The sequence below is a fragment of the Nuphar pumila genome, chromosome 4 (assembly GCF_984573655.1).
Source record: "Nuphar pumila chromosome 4, dmNupPumi1.hap1.1, whole genome shotgun sequence".
Taxonomy (NCBI): domain Eukaryota; kingdom Viridiplantae; phylum Streptophyta; class Magnoliopsida; order Nymphaeales; family Nymphaeaceae; genus Nuphar; species Nuphar pumila.
This window is the reverse complement of record NC_143252.1, coordinates 142,079,560-142,099,293: the sequence shown is the minus strand read 5'-3', so window position 1 is coordinate 142,099,293 and position 19,734 is coordinate 142,079,560. Positions and strand designations below refer to the sequence as shown.

Genomic DNA, 19,734 nt, shown 5'->3' with positions numbered 1-19,734 from the left:
AGAACCAAGAACACAAACACCCAATGTGCACCCACAAAACTCACAAATATAGAAAATGACTTAAAGTCATAAGTTGGATGTTATTGAAGAAAGGAAGAGAAGGGTGTAAAAACCCATACATTTACAAGGGGGAACCTCCTCTTTATATAGAGGAGGGAAGCACTAAAGGGGAACCATAAAGGGGGCTCCCTTCTAGTCGTTGGGAGCCCCAACGGTCATAAATATGACTGTTGGGGCCCCAACGACTAGATGGGTGGGGCCCCTTTATGATTCCAAAAAGCAAAAGTCAAAAATAAAAAAGAAAAAGGAAAAAGGGGAAAAAAGGAAAAAGGGGGAAAAGAAAAAGGTACATTTTGGAATGACCAAAACACCCCTATCGGGTTTTTGGTTTATACAAAAAATCAAAAGGCTATATTATGTATATATACATATATACGTATATATACTTATATATATACGAATGTATATATATATATAAGTATATGTAGATATATATTTATATATATATAATTTAACACGCCCCCTCAAACTTTACGGGAAGAAGACCGAAAGTTTGCCAAGAAGAAACATGAATCGTGGAGTTGGGAGCGCCTTGGTGAAGAAGTCAGTCAGTTGATACTCTGAAGTGACATATGGCAATGTGATGGTCCCTTTGAGATACTCGTCTCGAACATAATGACAATCCATTTCGATATGCTTGGTCCGCTCATGAAAGGTGTGGTTGCTGGCAATGTATATCGCACTCTTGTTATCACAACAGAGCTTAGTGGGAGTGGAAATGGGAACGCCCATGTCGCCAAGAAGACTTCTGAGCCACACAATTTCCATAGTTGTCATCGCCATAGCCCGATATTCAACTTCTGTAGATGATAATGAGACCTTCTGCTGCTTCTTGCATCTCCACGAGATGAGAGATTCACCTAAAAAAATGCACATACCCGTAATTGAGATACGATCATTGGGATTACCTCCCCAGTCAGCATCAGTAAAAGCAGTCAATTCAAGAGATGAGGAAGAGGATAAGAAGAGTCCCTTAAAGATGGTATTTTTGATATATCGCACAATTCTCATTACAGCCACCATATGAACCGTAGTAGGTGCGTGCTGGAACTGGCTCGCTGCATGAACTGCATGAGCAATGTCTGGACGGGTAATGGATAGATAGGTGAGGGATCCAATTAATTGACGGTAGGGTGTTGGATCTTCAAGAAGAACCCCATCTTCAAGTCTTAGTTTCAAATTGATAACTTCGAGAGTCTCAACTTTCTTTTCATCAGATATTCCTGATTTGGTACAAATTTCTGCAGCTAACTTCATTTGAGATAAGATGTATCATCGCGCGGAATAAGCCACTTCAATTCCTAAAAAATATCTCAAATAACCAAGATCAGACATATCAAAAGTATCTTTTAACATAGACTTAATATCATTTACTCCATTTTTATCATTCCCAGTGATGATCATATCATCAACATACAGCAGAAGCATAATAATGGAGTCACCTGTCCTTTTAACAAAAAGTGCAGTGTCAGTATAGCAAGATAAAAAACCTAAATTGATTAATACATTACTAAACCTGTCATACCAAGCTTTAGGAGCTTGCTTAAGTCCATATAAAGCCTTTTTTAATTTTAAAACTTTTCCATTTAAATTCATACCTGGAGGCGGTTCCATATAAACTTCTTCATTTAAATTACCATTCAAGAAGGCGTTCTTAACATCAAGTTGAAAGATTGACCATTTTTTAACAGAAGCTATAGCAATAAGGGCTCGAACACTAGTCATTCGAGCAACTGGGGCAAAAGTTTCATCATAGTCTACCCCATACTCTTGGGCATATCCTTTGGCTACCAACCTATTCTTATATCTTTCTAATGATCCATCACTCTTAGTTTTAACTTTAAACACCCATCTATATCCAATGACTTTCTTGCCATTGGGAGGATCAATGATTTCCCAAGTTTGCGCCTTTTTAAGGGCATTAAGTTCAAGTTCCATAGCTTCATTCCAATGAGCATATTGTTTAGCATCATTGTAATGAGATGGTTCATGAAAGGAGTGAAGAGCAAGTAGGCATGCTCGATAGTTAGGAGAAAAAGAGTCATAAGAAACAAATCTATTTGGTATCTTGGAAATGCTATTTGATCTTCTTTGAGAGGTCTCTTCTATCGACTCATTTTGAGAAAATCTTTCAAGGGCACAATGAGGATTTCTTTCATGCCTTCTAGAGTAGACTTGTATTTGTCTTGAAGCATTTTCTTCTAAGTTTTGATCATTATTTGGATGTTCAACAAGATCTTCACTAAGAGGTTCACTAGGATCAATATGATCATCTATGATGTTTTCTTGAGGTAATAAGTCAAATAAGAAGGAATAGTCAACATTTTCACTTGGTTGATGCGAAAAACCGTTTTCTTCTTCAAGGAATGTGACATCTTTTGAGATATAAAGTTTATTTTTAAGTATGTCAAAACATCGATATCCTTTTTGTTTTTTCGCCATATCCCAAGAAAATACATTCAATAGCCCTAGGAGAAAGTTTATCATTTTTGCGAGTTAAAACAAAGCATTTACATCCAAAAATTCTTAATCTTTTATAATCGGGAGACATATTGTAAAGTTTTTCAAATGGAGAAAGATTTTTCAAGGAGGATGAAGGGATTCTATTGATGAGATATGTTGAAGTTAGAACCGCTTCGGCCCAAAAGGATTTTGGGATATTTTTTGAAATCAATAATGTTCTTGTAGTTTCTATTATGTGCCTATGCTTTCTTTCCGCAAGACCATTTTGTTGCGGAGTGTTGGGACAAGAACGTTGATGACAAATTCCATTTTCTTTTAAGGAGCTTTGAAAATCATTAGACATATATTCACCTCCCGAATTGGATCTAAGGATAGATAGATTTCCCAAAAATTGATTTTTAACCATTGCATGAAATTCTTTAAAGAAGGAGAAGACTTCGGATTTGCGATTTAGGAAGTATATCCACGTAAATCGAGTGAAGTCATCAATAAAGACCACATAATACGAAAAACCTCCTTTAGATAAAATAGGAGAGGGTCCCCATACATCGGAATAAACAAGTTCAAATGGCCGAGTGGTAAAGTAACTTCTTTGAGGAAATGGAGTAGCTTTAGATTTCCTAAAAATGCAATCTTTACAAGTCATGTGATTGTCTTTACAAGTATTGTTCAAAAAAGGGAAAAGAGACATTTTTACAAAATTTGGATGACCAAGTCTCTCATGCCAAATACCAATACTTTTGTCTTTAACAAGATTGCAAGACGACTTAGATGGAAGCGTCAAAAAGTCCATAAAATAGAGATCACCCCTTCTATGGCCTTGTCCAATCAGCTTCCCTGACTGGAGATCCTGCACGGTGCAATCTTTAGGTGAGAAAGAGACTTGGCACCCATGATCAGTGATTTGGGAAACAGAAAGGAGATTTAAATTAATTTTCGGAACGATTCTTACTTTAGGAACGAAAAAGTTTTGAGAGTTTTTGAAGTCAAGTGTTTCAATACTTTCAATTTTTAATGACGTTCCATCGGCCGTTGAAACATAGGAGGATATGGATTCGGAAGAAACATTTGAAAGAGAGTTTTTATGAGATGTCATATGAAAAGAAGCACCAGAGTCTAGAATCCACATACCTGGAGGTGATGAAGAGTAGGCGATGGCGGCTCCGGATGTTGAAGGAGAAGACTTGAGAAGGTGTTGGAGAGCTTCGGAGATGTGATTAAGAGTTTCTTTGATATCTCCTTCTTTGGTACTTTCTTCCTTCTTTGGAGAACTTTCTCTAACCGCGGCAACCTTTCCTTTAAGCTTTGGACAAACCGGTCTAATGTGCCCCGGTTCATTACAATAGTGGCATATAATTCCCTTTCTAGGCCCATTGTTATTTTTGTTAAAGTGGGGAGGTCTATATGCTTTAACATTCGATCCGGGCCTAGTAACGGCCAAAACTTCATCACTTCTAATGCTCAAGCCAAGTTGAGTTTCTTCTTGACATATCTCGGCAAGGGCATCTTCAATAGGAAGGGCTTTGCTTCTATGGAGAAGAGATGCCCTCACTTGTTCAAATTCCGGGCGAAGGCCATGAAGGAATTGAAAAAAGTGCTCCTTTTCAATTTGTTCCCTTCTTAGCTCAATATCTTGTGGAGCAACCCATTTAGGCTCAAGAAGGGAAAGCTCATCCCAAAGAGGGGTTAGAAAGCTAAAATAGTCCCGGACACTCATATCCATTTGTTTGGTGGAACGGATTTTTTCTTGACAAAAAAATTGTCGAGCAAAATCCTTTTGGGTATACATACCCTTAAGGAAAAACCAAGCTTCATTGGCCCTTCTAAATTTGGCAATATTAGCACAATTTTTAAGGTCTACGTTGTTCATAAACCATGCCAAAATTTTGGCATGGTTACTTTCCCAATCCTCAATTTTGGATTGATGTTCACTAATGGCTTTGATGCGCTCATCACCATCTAAAGCTTTTTCAACTTCATTTTCAATTTTTGTAAGAACAAGAGAGGGTTCGGGAGTAGTTCCCATAACAAAGCCCCAAAGTTTCTTACCTCTTAGATGATTTTCCATAGCGGAGGCCCACATGAGATAGTTGGACCCATTTCGCTTAAAAGAAAGCTCCACTCTAGAGTCACGTTCCATCGGCACCAAATATACTTCCTTCCTTCAAAACTTTGAGAAGCACGCGTTCCAAGGTGACAAAAGAAAAAGCCCAATCACCAACCGAGCTCTGATACCATGTAATGAAAGGAGGCGGAAGCACCAATAGAGCAAAAGTCACTCTTTAAGAGTGACTACTAGAACCAAGAACACAAACACCCAATGTGCACACACAAAACTCACAAATATAGAAAATGACTTAAAGTCATAAGTTGGATGTTATTGAAGAAAAGAAGAGAAGGGTGTAAAAACCCATACATTTACAAGGGGGAACCTCCTCTTTATATAGAGGAGGGAAGCACTAAAGGGGAACCATAAAGGGGGCTCCCTTCTAGTCGTTGGGAGCCCCAACGGTCATAAATATGACTGTTGGGGCCCCAACGACTAGATGGGTGGGGCCCCTTTATGATTCCAAAAAGCAAAAGTCAAAAATAAAAAAGAAAAAGGAAAAAGGGGAAAAAGGGAAAAAGGGGGAAAAGAAAAAGGTACATTTTGGAATTACCAAAACACCCCTATCGGGTTTTTGGTTTATACAAAAAATAAAAAGGCTATATTATGTATATATACATATATACGTATATATACTTATATATATATACGAATGTATATATATATATATATAAGTATATGTAGATATATATTTATATATACATAATTTAACAGTGTGTATATAGGGGTTGAAACCCCTCTTAAATGTAATGCTTCTTGCATAGTCTTGTTCAATAAAATATTATTTTTATTTCGTGTGTTTGCCCCTTTAGTGAGTGTTTGTGTGGGAGCTCATTTTGTGGCTTGTGAATGCTCTTTTGGTGCTTTGGTAGAACTCTTTGAGTATCCACTTTGTTGTTTTAGTGAATATCTTTTTGAGGACCTTGTTTTCTTTCATGGTATCAGAGCTTGGAGATTAATTTTTTTTTCATTGCATTGGAAAGCATGCCACTCAAGATTTGGAAGAGATGAAGTCTTGTAGAAAGCATGCCACTTAAGTGCTTGTGAGATTGTTGTGCTCTCGTGGTGGTGGAGTGCTCGTGATCCTTTTGATTGTCTCATCTTTTTCCTCCTCTCTGTCTTTTATTATTTGTCTTAGCCCTTGTAAACATGGATGACAATGATAATGTCACCTTAAAACCCAACAAGCTCAATGATACAAACTTTGTAATATGGGATTCAATCATGAAACACTTCATACGAGAGAAAGGGTTGTGGGGATTAGTGGATGGGTCGGTTTTGGAACCCAAACTAATTCTTACTAAGATAGAATGAGAAAAAGAAGCACCGCTTACAGAGGCGAAACGGATAAAGGCACGTATGAGAAAAAATGGAAAGAATGGAGAATAAGGTATATCAAGATTATGTCTTGGCTCATTAGTAGTTTTGATATCAGGAAGTGCTCGAGTTTAGCTAAATTTGAACGTGCAAATAAAGCATGAGACTATCTTAAGATAATGTATTCTCTTAAAGATATTACCCACATTTGCAACTTGTAAGACAAAGTACACATTATGACTCAAGGAGGAAAAAGTATTGAAGAATAATTTAGTGAGTTGTCCAACCTTTGGAATGAGTTGGCTCTTCTTGAACCACAATGACATTGTCCCAAAGACATAGAACTCCGTCAAAGATAAATTGATGCAATGCATTTCTATCAATTCATCAATAGTAAGACTGAAGTTTGAGTTTACTAAATCGACTCTTCTTCATAGAGGAAAAGCCCCCTCTATTGAAGAGCTATATGAAAAGTAGACTAAAAAAGAAGACATCTAAAGATGATGATGATTCGGTCCTAGCCGTCTCTAGGCTAGAAAACAATGTCCAATCCATTCTTACAAACCACCACATTATTGGAGACCTAACAATGATCGCTATGGAAAACAAAGCAATGAGTTTGAGAAGAAAAAATTATTTGTTATTATTGTCAGGAACCAGGACATGACAAGACATATTGTCCTAAATTAAAGAGACCATATGAGAATAAGGTAGCATTAGTTGCACAAGAGTTAAGTGAGTTCAAAGCTGCACAAGAATCAAACATCGGGAGCATGTCCTTAACTCAACTTGTAGAGGTTTTTCAACCACTTCTCAAAGGAGCTTCATTAATCAGAGCGACGTTTTCTTCTGTTCGCATCTCTGACCCCGGTAAGTCTCTTTGGCTTCTTGACTAAAGTGTCTCTTTTTATATAACACCAAATTGTGATATTTTATTCGAATGTCATAACTCAAGCGGGTTAAATGTTTATATGATGGGACATCTCTTGAGATAAAGGGAACATGAAACTTTGAAAAATTAGATATATTTCCAAGCTAAACCTAAATCTTTTAGATGTCTCTCAATTATCTTGGTATAATGTTTCCTTCTCTTCTATTGATTGTCGAGTGAAGGATCGCCAGTCAAGGAAGCTGATCGGGGAAAACCATAGAGAAGGAAGTTTATACTACATGGTTTTTTTGGAAATACCAAAAAATGACTTTTGTTGTAATATTAAAAAATTGAATTTGATTTATATCATAAAAGACTTGACCATCCTAATGTATCCAAAGTCAAGCATTTTCTATATATGAAAAAAAAAATTGTAATCTTGAAAATTTTTCATGTGAAGACTGTATTCTTGGCAAAATGAAAAGATTACTATTTCAAGAAAAAACTTTTGTCTCTACACGACCGCTGGAGTTGGTGCATTCAGATGTTTGGGGTCCAACACCTGCTATATCTAAGGGTGAGTTTGCATATTATGTTATCTTTGTTGATGATTTTACTTGACACAATTTATTTTCTTAAACATAATTCTGAAGTTCTTTCATATTTTCAAACATTTTATAAATTGGTCAAAAATAAATTTTAAAACGATGTCTCTATCTTTCGCACTGATTCAGGAGGAGAGTTTTTATCAAAAGATTTTAAAGATTACTTGAAATCAAATGGTATTACACATAAAAAATCTTGTCACTATACTCTATAACAAAATGGCTTGGCTGAAAGAAAACATAGGCACATCATAGAAACCGCAAGAACTCTACTTATCTCAAATCAAGTACCTAAAGAGTTTTGGGTCGAAGCCACATTGATTGCAGTTTATCTTATTAACATAATGCCATCTGTCACCTTGAAAAATATATCACTAGTTGAGAAACTCTTTAAAGCTAGTCTTGATTATTCCTGATTAAGAGTATGTGGGTGCAAATGTTTTGTTTTCACTGATAAAAATGATGAACTTTCTCCTCACACTATTTCTTGTCTTTTTGGGATATGCAAATAACCGAAATGGCTCTAGGTGCTTTGATTTTAAAAATAAAAAATTATATGTTTTAAGAATATGTCTTTCTTAGAAAAAGAAAAATTCTTTGAATTTGAAAATTCTAAGAAAATAACTGGGTATTCTTTCTGTTGGATCTAATTCCAAAGTTTGGCGATTGTGATGTTGATCATGCTAAAGATCAGGATATCAAAAATGATATGGTAAGTGAAGAAGAATCTCATGATAATGAGATGAGTAAAGAACAATCTCAAAATCTGGACTGTATTCAATATTCCCAACATAGTAGTTTTGAACATCCATGTGCCCTAAAAAATGTACTAATAATGAAAACCATATAGAAATACAAACTAGGTCATCTAGAGTATCTAAAACCCCTTGAAAAATTTATCGTATGAGTCTTTTTTACCTAAATACCAAGTTTATATTGCATTGATACATTCCTATATAGAACCCTCAAAAGCAAAGAAACATTCTGAGTGGGTAGAAGCCATGAGAGTATAATTGGATGCCTTAGAAAAGGCAAGTACTTGGATTGTCCAAGATATTTCTCTAGGAAAGAAACCTATAGGTTGTCGATGAGTATATAAGATAAAAACCAAGAGTGATGAAACTTTTGAAAGATACAAAGTTAGGTTAGTTGCCAAGGGATACTTTCAAGAGTATGAAATAGATTATGAGGAAACCTTGCTCCAGTTGCTAGGATGATCACAGATAGAACTGTAGTAGCCCTTGGCTCTGTGAAAAAATGACCTATATATCAAGTGGATGTTAAGAATGCGTTTTTAAATAAAAAATTGGTTGAAGAAGTATATATGGAGGCATCGCTTGGTATAATTATTCTTAAAGGAAAAACTCTTTGGTTAGATAAGGCTCTGTATGGTTTTAAACAAACTCTAAAGGCTTGGTATGATAGGTTTAATCAGGTTATACTTGATGTTTGATTTCAATCTTGTCTAACTCACACAACTTTGTTAAGATTTCTGATGCAAACATTATTATTCTTCTTCTCTACATGGATGACATAATCATCATTGGAAGTGATAAACAAAGAGTTGAACATATTAAAAGGCTTCTTAAAACACATTTTGAAATGATTGATTTGAGATTTTTAAAATATTTTCTTGGTATAGAAGTTGCTTATTCTTTTAGAGGGTGTTTGCTGACTCAATCTAAATTTGCTTTAGATATTTTTGACAGGTCTGGTATCTTAGATGATAAGAAGGTTGATACTTCTGAAGTTGTCAATGTCAAAATGAAGATTGATGATGGGAAACCACTCAAAAATCTAATACCTTACAGGCAACTTATCGGTGCACTGTCATATCTCTTAATTACGAGGTCTGACATTGCGCATGCAGTTCACATAGTGAATCAGTTTCAGCATGCTCCTACTACTGTTCACATGGGAGCAATTTTGCTTATTATTAAATATATCAAAACTTGTATTTTTCGATGACTTTTTTTGTCTGCTTCTTCTTCAGATTTAATTGTTTATACTAATGTTGATTATGGGGGTGATCCAAATAACCAACACTCAATCATTGGTCTTTGTGTGCTTTTTGGTGACTCATTGATTTTATGGAGGTGCAAGAAGCAACAAAAAGTTTCTCTCTCGTCAACTGAAGCAGAATATCGAGCCATGACTACTTACCACTATGAAGGTGGTCTGGCTAAGAAGATTATTGGCAGATATGGGAGTTTAGCCTAAAGGAGCATCACAAATGTGTTGTGACAACAAAAGTTTCGTCTACATCTCCAGCAACTAGACCTTCCACAAACAAACCAAACATATTGAGATTGACTGTCACTATGTACGAGAGGAATATCTACATGACACTATTGATCTTCCTTATGTTACTTTAGAATACTAGTTGACAAATTTCTTCACCAAGCCTCTCGCTGCTCAGATTTCACTTTCTCTTAGGCAAACTTTCGGCTATCCAATAGTAAGTTTGAGGGGGATTGTTAAAAATGTAAATATATATAGTATAAATATGTATGTACATATATGTATATATATGTCTGTGTAACTAGGCTAGTAATTAGGTTATGATAGTTAAGTTTGTTTTTATTTTTTGGTCTTGTTTGAACTAGTCAACACTTGTTGACTAGTCAATAAGAGAGTCCCAACGGCTCTACTTGGACCCTCCCAACGACTCTTGTGGAGCCTCTCATGGTTGTGTATATATAGGGGTTGAAACCCCTCTCAAATGTAATGCCTCTTGCATACTCTTGTCCAATAAAATATAATTTTTATTATGTGTGTTTGCCCCTTTAGTGGGTGTTTGTGTGTTGGCCCATTTTGTGGCTTGTGAATGCTTTTTTGGTGTTTTGGTGGAACTCTTTAAGTGTCCACTTTGTTGTTTTGGTGAATATTTTTTGAAGGACCTTGTTTCCTTCCCGATACAAAGGAAGCAAAATTACTTGTCATTATTATAAAGAACCGAAATACATAATGTCAGATTGTCCCAAACTCAAAAAGGTGGCCGAGGTAAGTGAAGAACTTCAAGAAACAAGAAAATGAGGCAACTTCAATGATTTGACGATTGCCCAAATTGCAGAGGCCGTTTATAAATCCTAAAAGTCCCGCCATTTCTTCTTCTTCTCCTCCAGGTAAGTTCTTTTGGATTTTGGATTCAGGAGCTTCTTTTTATATGACACATAATAAGTCCTTACTAATCGATTACACTAATTTATATTTTTCACGTGTCAACCGTGGATGAAACTTCTTTAAAGGTTAAAAGTATAGAAAATCTTAACTAAACTACAAATGATTCAAATAAATTCTTTGTTCCAAATGTTAGGGTTATTCCAAAACTTGATTTAAACATTTTTTTGGTTTCTCAAATTTTCGATTATGGGTGTAAGGTCTTCTTCTCATCTAAGGCTTTTTGGGTGCATGATCTCCAGTTATGGAAGCTGATTGGGCAGAGCCATAGAAGATGAGACTTTTATTATATTGACTCTTTATGTCTTACCTAAGGATTCTTTTTGTAATCATACCCAAAAAATTGATTTAGATATTTGGCATAGACGATTAGACATCCAAGTATAAGAATATGTGTGTAAGGATTGTATACTTGAACAAATGCAAATGTTAACTTTTAGATCTAGATCTTCCTTGACAAATGAAAATTTTGAATTGGTGGATTTGGATGTATGGTGTCCCGCTTGTCTTGTCAAAATGTGTTTATTCATATTATGTCACGTTCATAGATGATTTTAGTAGACATACTTGGATCTACTTCCTTAAATTCAAATCTGAAGTTTTTTTATGTTTTAAAGATTTTCATAATCTCGTTAAAAATCAATCTAAAACAAATATTAAGATCTTCCACACCGACTCAGGGAAAAAGTTTCTTTCAAATGAAGCTCAATCTTACGTAAAAACCCATGGTATTTTGCATAAAAAATCATGTCCTAGGACTCCTCAACAAATTGGAATTGCCGAAAGACAACATCGTTGTATTATTGAAACTACTAGGACTTTATTTATTTCAAAAGAAACTCCAAAGAAATTTTGGGATGAAGTCGAACTCACCACAGTCTATTTGATAAATAGAATACCTTCTCAAATCTTAGAAAACAAATCTCCAATTGAAAAACTCAATTTTACAGCTGACATTGTCGCACGATCGAAAATCACAAAAACAAAATATGATGACACTCCTAAAGTAATTAATGCCAAAATGAGAGCTGAAGACAAAGTTTTATTAGATTATCCAACTCCTTGTAGGAAACTTATTGGATCACTGATGTACTTGTCTATTACTAGACCAGACATTGCTCATGTAGTACATACTGCAAGTCAGTTTCATCCTATGTCACATGGGTGCGGGTGCAGGTCCGGGGATGCGACACTTTAAAAAAACATGGGTGCGGGTGCGGGGATGCGGCACTTTAAAAAAACATTGGTGCGGGGGTGCGGCAAAAAAAAAAAATCAGACTCGGGTCAGATTCGGATCTGACCCGGATCCAAACCCGATAAAACCTACCTTGCGTGCTTATTTAAAGCACACAGTGTAGGGTTTCTCATTCGAGAAACCCTCCCCACGCTTCTCACTCGCCTTCTCCCCCCGCCGCAGGCTCCCTCTCTCCCGTTCATTTTCCGGCCACCTGAAGCAAGCAAGCTCCACGTTCGACGAGCCTTGGATTTCCGGCCATCCAACGCCGGTCCTTCTTGTGCTAGTGATGCGACCTCCGGCCCCCTTTCAGGTGAGCTCTCTCTCGCCTCTCTCTTTCCTCGTTGTCTTCTTCTTCTTCAGTCGAGCCTCCCTCGATGGGGTTTTCTTTTTTCTTTTTACATAAATGACCCTGGGTGCGATCACGCACCCAGGGTCGGGTTGACCGCACCAGGTGCCGCACCCGCGTCACTTTGCTTCGACGCGGGTGCGGCACCTGGTTAGCCAAATCCTTGTGACATAGGTTTCATCATGCACTCACGTCGGTTCACATAAGTGTTGTGCTGAGAATAGTTCGATACATCAAAAAGACTATATCTTAAGGGCTATTCTTATTGTCTTCCTCATTTTTGAATTTTATTGCTTATATTGACTCTGACTGAGGAGAAAATCTCAATAACCGACATTCAACTATGGGTTTTTGCGTGTTTTTAGGTGATTTCTACATTTCTTGGAAATGCAAAAAGCAACAAAAAGGTGTCTTTATCTTCCATGAAAGTTGAATATAGGGCTATGGCTACAACAACAACCGGGGTCGTGTGGATGAGATCCTTACCTTCAGATATAAGTGTTGATGTCTCATAACCTTCAAAGTTATATATATATATATATATATATATATATATATATATATATATATATCCAACAATCACACATTTCATGAACGAACAAAGTACATCGAGATGGATTGTCACTACGTTCGAGAAAAACACTTGAAGGGGACAATTACTTTACCATATGCCGAATTTCAGATTGCCGACACCAAAGCTCTTCCTCTTCCACAATATTTTCTTCTTCTTAACAAACTTTTGGTCATTTCACCGTAAGTTTAAGGGGGAGGGAGTGTTACATTACAATGTACCGATATATATATATATATATATATATATATATATATATAGTATTTTGGTCTTTTTTATTTATGTAATAAATACAGTCTAGCAGGGACTGTATAGTCTTTCTAAATTCCTTTTATTTTTATGTTTTTGATGTCAGGGAAGCAGTGATTGGACTGCCTCCCCTTTCCTCTATGTAACGCTATATAAATAGAGCCCCTTTTGTATCTTTATACAATGCTCTTAGAAGCATATTTGTGAAGTTATAAAATTATTTATTTTTACATTGTGTTGTGAAGATTGTGATCTTGTGTATGTCTTTTACGATATTGTAATTGGTCCATTAGAGACCTTTTTGTGTTTGTGCACTTGTGTAGCCCTTTGTTGCCATTGTGATTGTGCACATCTTGTTTCATTTTAGGCTGTGCCCACTTCTGTGCTTGCAACCATAATATCTTGATTGTTTTGCATTAATATTGGTATCATACTGTTTAATGAAATTCAGGGGCTTTTATCTATGTATTTATATGTTTATTTATTTAGGCTCCAGCAAGTTCTCTGCCCTCTAATCCTTCAACTTTGCCATCAGCAGCTTCTCAAGCTGCTGCACCAACCCCGTCTCCGTAAGTGATATTTTTCCAATTTTCTTTAGGTCTTATTATGTTATTACGTGTTGATGCTTGTTAATTTTGTTTTTTGTAATTCTTTCACTGGAAGCAGTGCCCCACTTGTGACCGCTCCAACTCCAACTGCAAGTGGGGCTCCGACACCTACACCTACTACGTCATCGTAAGTTTCTGAACAAATTCATAATATGGCTACTGTATTGATGTGCATTCTTTTGTGATTATAATTTCAACTTTGAGGGGGCTGTCATCCACAGGTTTCTTGTTCCTTCAAGAATATTATCGTTGGTATCTTAGCTTGTCTAAAGGACTGGATGTGTATTTCAACCATGTAGTTGCCTACACATTTATGAAACTGCCATCTTGAGCATGCGTATAACCTGCACCACCACCCTCCTCCTCCTCCTCCTCTCTCTCATGTATTTGTATGCTCATGAATATTTAAGGTTAAAGTGAATATTATCCTTGAATAAAAAAATATAGAAGGGATCAGGCTAAGGCTCCTTCTCTTCCACAACATAGCTTTGCTAGTATGTACTACGAGCCTTCTGCCCCACTCATCTAACCAGGTCTCACGTGGTTATTTACTCTTTCTGGAGAATATTAACCTTTGTGTACCATTTGTTCCTTTTGATGAATTTAAACTGATGAGTATATGCTACCACTATTGAACATGTAATATTTCAATTGCTAGGGTTGTCTGGTACACTTTTGTTGACAATGGATAGCAACATGTCCCTTTTTCCCTAGTTAATCAAAACAATCCTCCTAGTATGTGTCTATGCTCTCTCTCTCTCTCTCTCTCATGCCCATACACCCCGCACACATGCACAACACTTGCACACATGATATTCTGAGCTCTGTTGCATTACTGAAATCTGTGTAATAATTTCTATAGGTGGTTCAAATGAGCATTTTTTTAAAAGTGGAATGAAAAAAATATTGGTTTTTAATGATTTATTAGTCTGTATTTCAAGTTTTTATTTGAAGCTTATTTTCATGGGAAAAAGGGGCACACAGTTTAATTTTAGTAATTATCTAATTTTGGTGAAACAAATTAAATATTTTGTTTGAGTATTCAAGAAATGGAATTCTTAACACGAGATTTGGCCCTCATCTTGTGATTTACCACTTCCTATAAGGTGATCAAATCAAGTGATGCTGTCATTGTAAGAAGATGAGCTCCTTCAAGAATGTTTGCTAGATCACCAATAATGAATACTCAAAGAGCTCCAACCAAAGTATCAAAATGGACACTCACAAGAACCAAGAAAGGTTCATACACAAATACCCAAAAAAGGGTATTCAACAACAAGAGGAAAAATAATAATATTATTGATGGTGATCCACACAAAAAATACATACTTTAAGAGGGGGGGGGGGAATAATAATATTATCGATGGTGATCCACACAAAAATTACATACTTTAAGAGGGGGGCAATGCCCCATATTTATATACAATAGAGGAGCAAGAGGAGAGAGTCGTTGGGCTCCCAACGACTCTTTGTATTTGACTTAGTCAAATGTTGACTAGTCAAATACAATAAAAAAGAAACTAAAAATAAAAGGAAAAAACCTATACTAACTAAACTAGAAGGAAAAAATAAAAGTTCCTAGTTGGCCTAGGTTATGATACATTATTTAACAGTCATTTAGTATTGCTGGCTGATCTAATTTTGCTAAGAGGTTTATATTGGTGCAATTTGGCAATAGAAGGCTATTTGGTGAAGTTGATGTTGACATTTTGTTGTCTCTCTTCTTAGTCACTTGTGGAACATTTGCATGATGCTAATTTGCAGAATGGTCATTTGTAGGTTCACATCAGGTTGACTAAATAACCATATTTTGCTCACCACAAGGTGAGCAATTCTGGGAATTGGGTTACTTGTGTAGGTCGTATTTTGCATGTTAGGTGAGCAATATGGGCAGCAAATTGGCGGTTTAGGAAAGTTTTCTAAATCTAGCTTGTTTTGCTATCTTTCTTTATTAGGTTAGAAATCTTAGATTCTGTTGGTTCATTTACAGGATTTAAAGATAGTCGTTGTGAACTTATGTCTAAAGGACTCTCTCTTTCATAAAGTGAAATTGAAAGGAAGGCTTGGATATGAAGAATTAGTTCAAACTTCAAATCATACTTGACTTCTCAGGGTATAGGACATATCTTCACTCTCTGAGATCTGATCGAGTTATCTCGATGTCCTTTTTAAAGGTCTCCCATGAACTGTGTAACATTCATATCAAGTAAATATGAAATGAAAGAGTCAAACGTACAAACCAAGGATTAACACTGGACTTAGACGGATCAGGTTTATGATATGTTTGTCTTGACTGGGCCATCCTGTGCTAAGCTCCTAGCAAATAGGTCTATAAGGGGGTGTTTGATTGCCGGGACGACACTGTTTGTTGTCCCCTCAAAGCGTGGGTCCCACACGCACACAAATGCAAAATATGCGGGGTTGCTGGACACTGCATCCCCGGGCACGTCCAACGTGGGCTTGTCCATCACCGTTCTTCCCCCCAATGGAGCAGGGGTGTTCGAATGGTGATGGACACCCTTAAAAATCAAAAAAAGGGGGGTGGGGGGGGGGGGGGGGAAGAACCCCGATACCTCCTTCCACCAACATCATCCTCTCTGGCACCATAGAAGGTGCTCTTTCTCTCTGCCATTGAGTGAACCCTAACCTGATTTTAGGGTTAGGGTCTGCTAAATCCAATTTTTTTGGATATGCTTTAGATTTTAGGGGATTCGTATTTTAATCCCTATTTCTGCAATTTATTGAGTGAATGATGTTAAATCCGGATTTTTTGGATATGCTTTAGATTTTAGGGATTTTGTATTATAATATCTATTTTTGCAATTTATTGAGTAAATGATGCTTATCCGATTTTTTTTTCTGATATGCTTTAGATTTTAGGGGTTTTGTATTTTAATCACTATTTCTGCAATTTATTGAGTGAATGATGTTAAATCCGGATTTTTTGGATATGCTTTAGATTTTAGGGATTTTGTATTATAATATCTATTTTTGCAATTTATTGAGTAAATGATGCTTATCCGATTTTTTTTTTCTGATATGCTTTAGATTTTAGGGGTTTTGTATTTTAATCACTATTTTTGCAATTTATTGAGTGAATGATGCTAATCCGATTTTTTTTTTGATATGCATTAGATTTTAGGGGTTTTGTATTTTAATCCCTATTTTTGCAATTTATTGAGTGAACGATGCTAAATCCGATTTTTTTGGATATGCTTTAGATTTTTGGGGTTTTGTATTTTCGGATATGCTTTAGATTTTTGGATTGCATGCTAGATCCAAATTTTTTTATGCTTAGAATATGAATTTACTTTTTTTTTTCCATCAAAAAACACAAATTTTAAACATTTGTGCCCAAGTTGTCCACGATGATGAATGAAGCATGGGACACATATGGACAATAGTGTTCTAATATGGTCGATGTTAAAATATATGTATACATGTATGTAAATATCTATATATACATACATAGGATTTTGAAAATCTACCAACTAAAAACCTTACCAAACCTACCCACCACATGTTCTATTGGATTTATGATATTTTTTTCAAAATTTCGACTGTATAGATATGATCTATATGCTTGTTCTATAGGAATTAGTTCTTGGAGCATTTGATTCCGATGCATGGATAGGTTTTTATAAGTTTTAAAATTCAATGTCGTACAATTTTCGTAATTTTTCGAGGCTCCAAATACCATTTTTTATATCCAAAATTCATGATCCAAATGTCGATTTCTAGTAAATCAATCATGCTGAACACATCTGTATGGTCAGAATTTTGAAAAAAACACCAAAATTTTTCCAGTGGGTGTAGGTTTTCATTCCCTCTACATACATATATTCATATATATAGTTATATAGGTAAATACCCTATAGGGACAATTTAGTCATTTCACACATGTAATAAAACTGTTATTTAACAGTTTACTTTTCTTTTTATTTTTTATTTTAGTATTTTTGTTGAGCCATTGGGGGCTCTATGGTCAAAATGACCATAGAGTCGTTGGGACTCCCAATGGTCATATTTCTAACCATTGGGAGCTCTCAACGACTCTATTGGGAGCTTCCAATGGCCCCCTCCTATCCTTTTGTTGTATATATAGGGGTGTGTTTTCCCTTATTCTTCTATGCTTTTTGCTTAAGCATTCACTATATTTTTTTACTCTTGTGCTTGCCCTTTGTTGGCAATTGTGTTGTCCCATAGTGGACTTATGCTTGTGCACATTGTGAGTGTGATCTTGTAAGCCCTCAGTGGCATTGGCTTGTGCTTGTGCACTTTTGTGATTGCAACCTTGTAAGCCCTTAGTGACATTGTTTTTTCCACTTCCGCTATTTCATTACAGTTGATGCAAACGCTAGACAAAGACACCATGTAACTGCCTTGGACAGGGTCAGAATAGAACTGGACAGAACACAGTGTCCTTGTCCAGCATTGTCCATGAATCAAACACCCCCTAAATGAAATGTAAGTTAGCTGTAGGTTTTAGGTCAAAATGTAGATAGATCTTGTTTCTAGTTGGTTGTTGGTGCATATCTTAAAACATTGGGTTAAGATGAAGAACACTTGTACTCGATGATGCAAACATATATAAATGATGCGCATTCAGGTAAGGCCCTTAATATTTGGAAAAGTCAAATATCTCTGTCCACTGAGACTCGTCTGCTTAGCCATGTTTGTCATGCTTCTAGACAAACTCTGCCTACGAGATTTCAGAAGCCATCTTTTAGCACATAAATTAGCTGTCATCTTCTGTTTTTCATAGTTAGATGGTTGGGTTGTTGAAGTCCTTTCCTTTGCTTAATAATGTTTTTTGTTCCATTTTTTTATGAAAAGGCCTGCTATAAATTCCTTTACTGCCTCAGTCCAACTACTTTAGTTATTGACAAAGTGCCATTTTTCTTTCTCCCCTCAACTGCATTTGCTATTGTAGCATATGCTATGGCTTACAGTGTTCTGTGGGTCATTGATGTTTTCACTCAATGTCGGTAATCTTTGATTCAGTCCAAATTCGGATACTTATGGACAAGCGGCATCAAATCTTGTTGCTGGAAGTAACTTGGAACAAACCATTCAGCAGATTCTTGACATGGGTGGAGGAAGTTGGGATAGGGAAACAGTTGTGCGTGCTTTGCGAGCTGCATACAACAACCCTGAGAGAGCTGTTGAGTACTTATACTCGGTAAGTGTGGTTTCATGACAAGTTCACTCTGGCAGTTGCACTGATTTCCATGTTTCTTGGAATGGTGGTTCTGATTGGTTTTGAATCTGTTTTTCATGGTTAGGAGTGGAAGGTAGTGTTATTTTGTATGATGACGTTCTATTGAAAATATACTTAGGAAAAGGCATATTAGAAAATGCTTCAGAAGTAGAGACTTTGCAAAATGATGTTTTACATGTATACATGGGAATTAACTCATGGTTTACAGGGGTTGACCGTGCTGATGGATTTGAATGGTCATGGCAAAAGCTCTCTTGGCTAATTGAGTGCAATGTTTGCACAAATGAGTTCACAAACTGATATTTCAATCTATCAATGGAGATAATAACGATATATTAAATTTGTTTGCTCTTTCCAAAGTTGGTGTTCATAGGGGGTTGTTACACCAAGCTTTGTTAACAACCATTGTTTTCTTTGTGCAATATTTCTTTTTCTTTTTTAATTTAGTGTGATGCAACCTTTTGAAAAAAAAGGTTATAATAATCTGAATATAGTTTTTTTTCTAGTTTTACATTATCATTGATGATGAGTGCATGCAAAGAAATTTCAAGAATTTACTGTTTCCAGTCAGAGACAGCTATATCTATGCAGTCACTATATCTTGTAGTGACTAGTTCCTGTTATCAATTTCCATGCTTTTCTTTCATTTATTCTGTTGTTTGCAGAAGCTTGGTTTATCCAGGTTTTACACTCGCTGACTCTTGTTTTTCCATGTTAGGGCATTCCTGAGCAAGCAGAACCACCACCACCTGTTGCTCGGTCTCCTACAACTGGGCAAGCTACAAACCCTTCAGTTCCTGCACCACCATCAGCTCAGCCAACGGTTCCTTCGAGTGGTCCAAATGCAAATCCTTTAGATCTTTTTCCTCAGGTACTAACTTGGAAGGTTTTAGGTTCTT

The 19,734-nt window shown here is 36.2% G+C and overlaps 1 protein-coding gene across 3 annotated transcripts in view; it reads left to right on the top strand.

Annotated features, from left to right (window-relative positions):
* LOC149841391 (ubiquitin receptor RAD23c-like) overlaps positions 1 to 19,734 on the top strand; it is a 44,864-nt gene that overhangs the window by 10,271 nt on the left and 14,859 nt on the right. For all 3 annotated transcript variants that reach the window (XM_090003807.1, XM_090003806.1, XM_090003808.1), the window contains 4 exons: positions 13,496 to 13,575; positions 13,673 to 13,741; positions 18,619 to 18,796; positions 19,554 to 19,706. In XM_090003807.1, the coding sequence (XP_089859933.1) occupies positions 13,496 to 13,575; positions 13,673 to 13,741; positions 18,619 to 18,796; positions 19,554 to 19,706 (480 nt within the window). The remainder of the gene's footprint in view (positions 1 to 13,495; positions 13,576 to 13,672; positions 13,742 to 18,618; positions 18,797 to 19,553; positions 19,707 to 19,734) is intronic.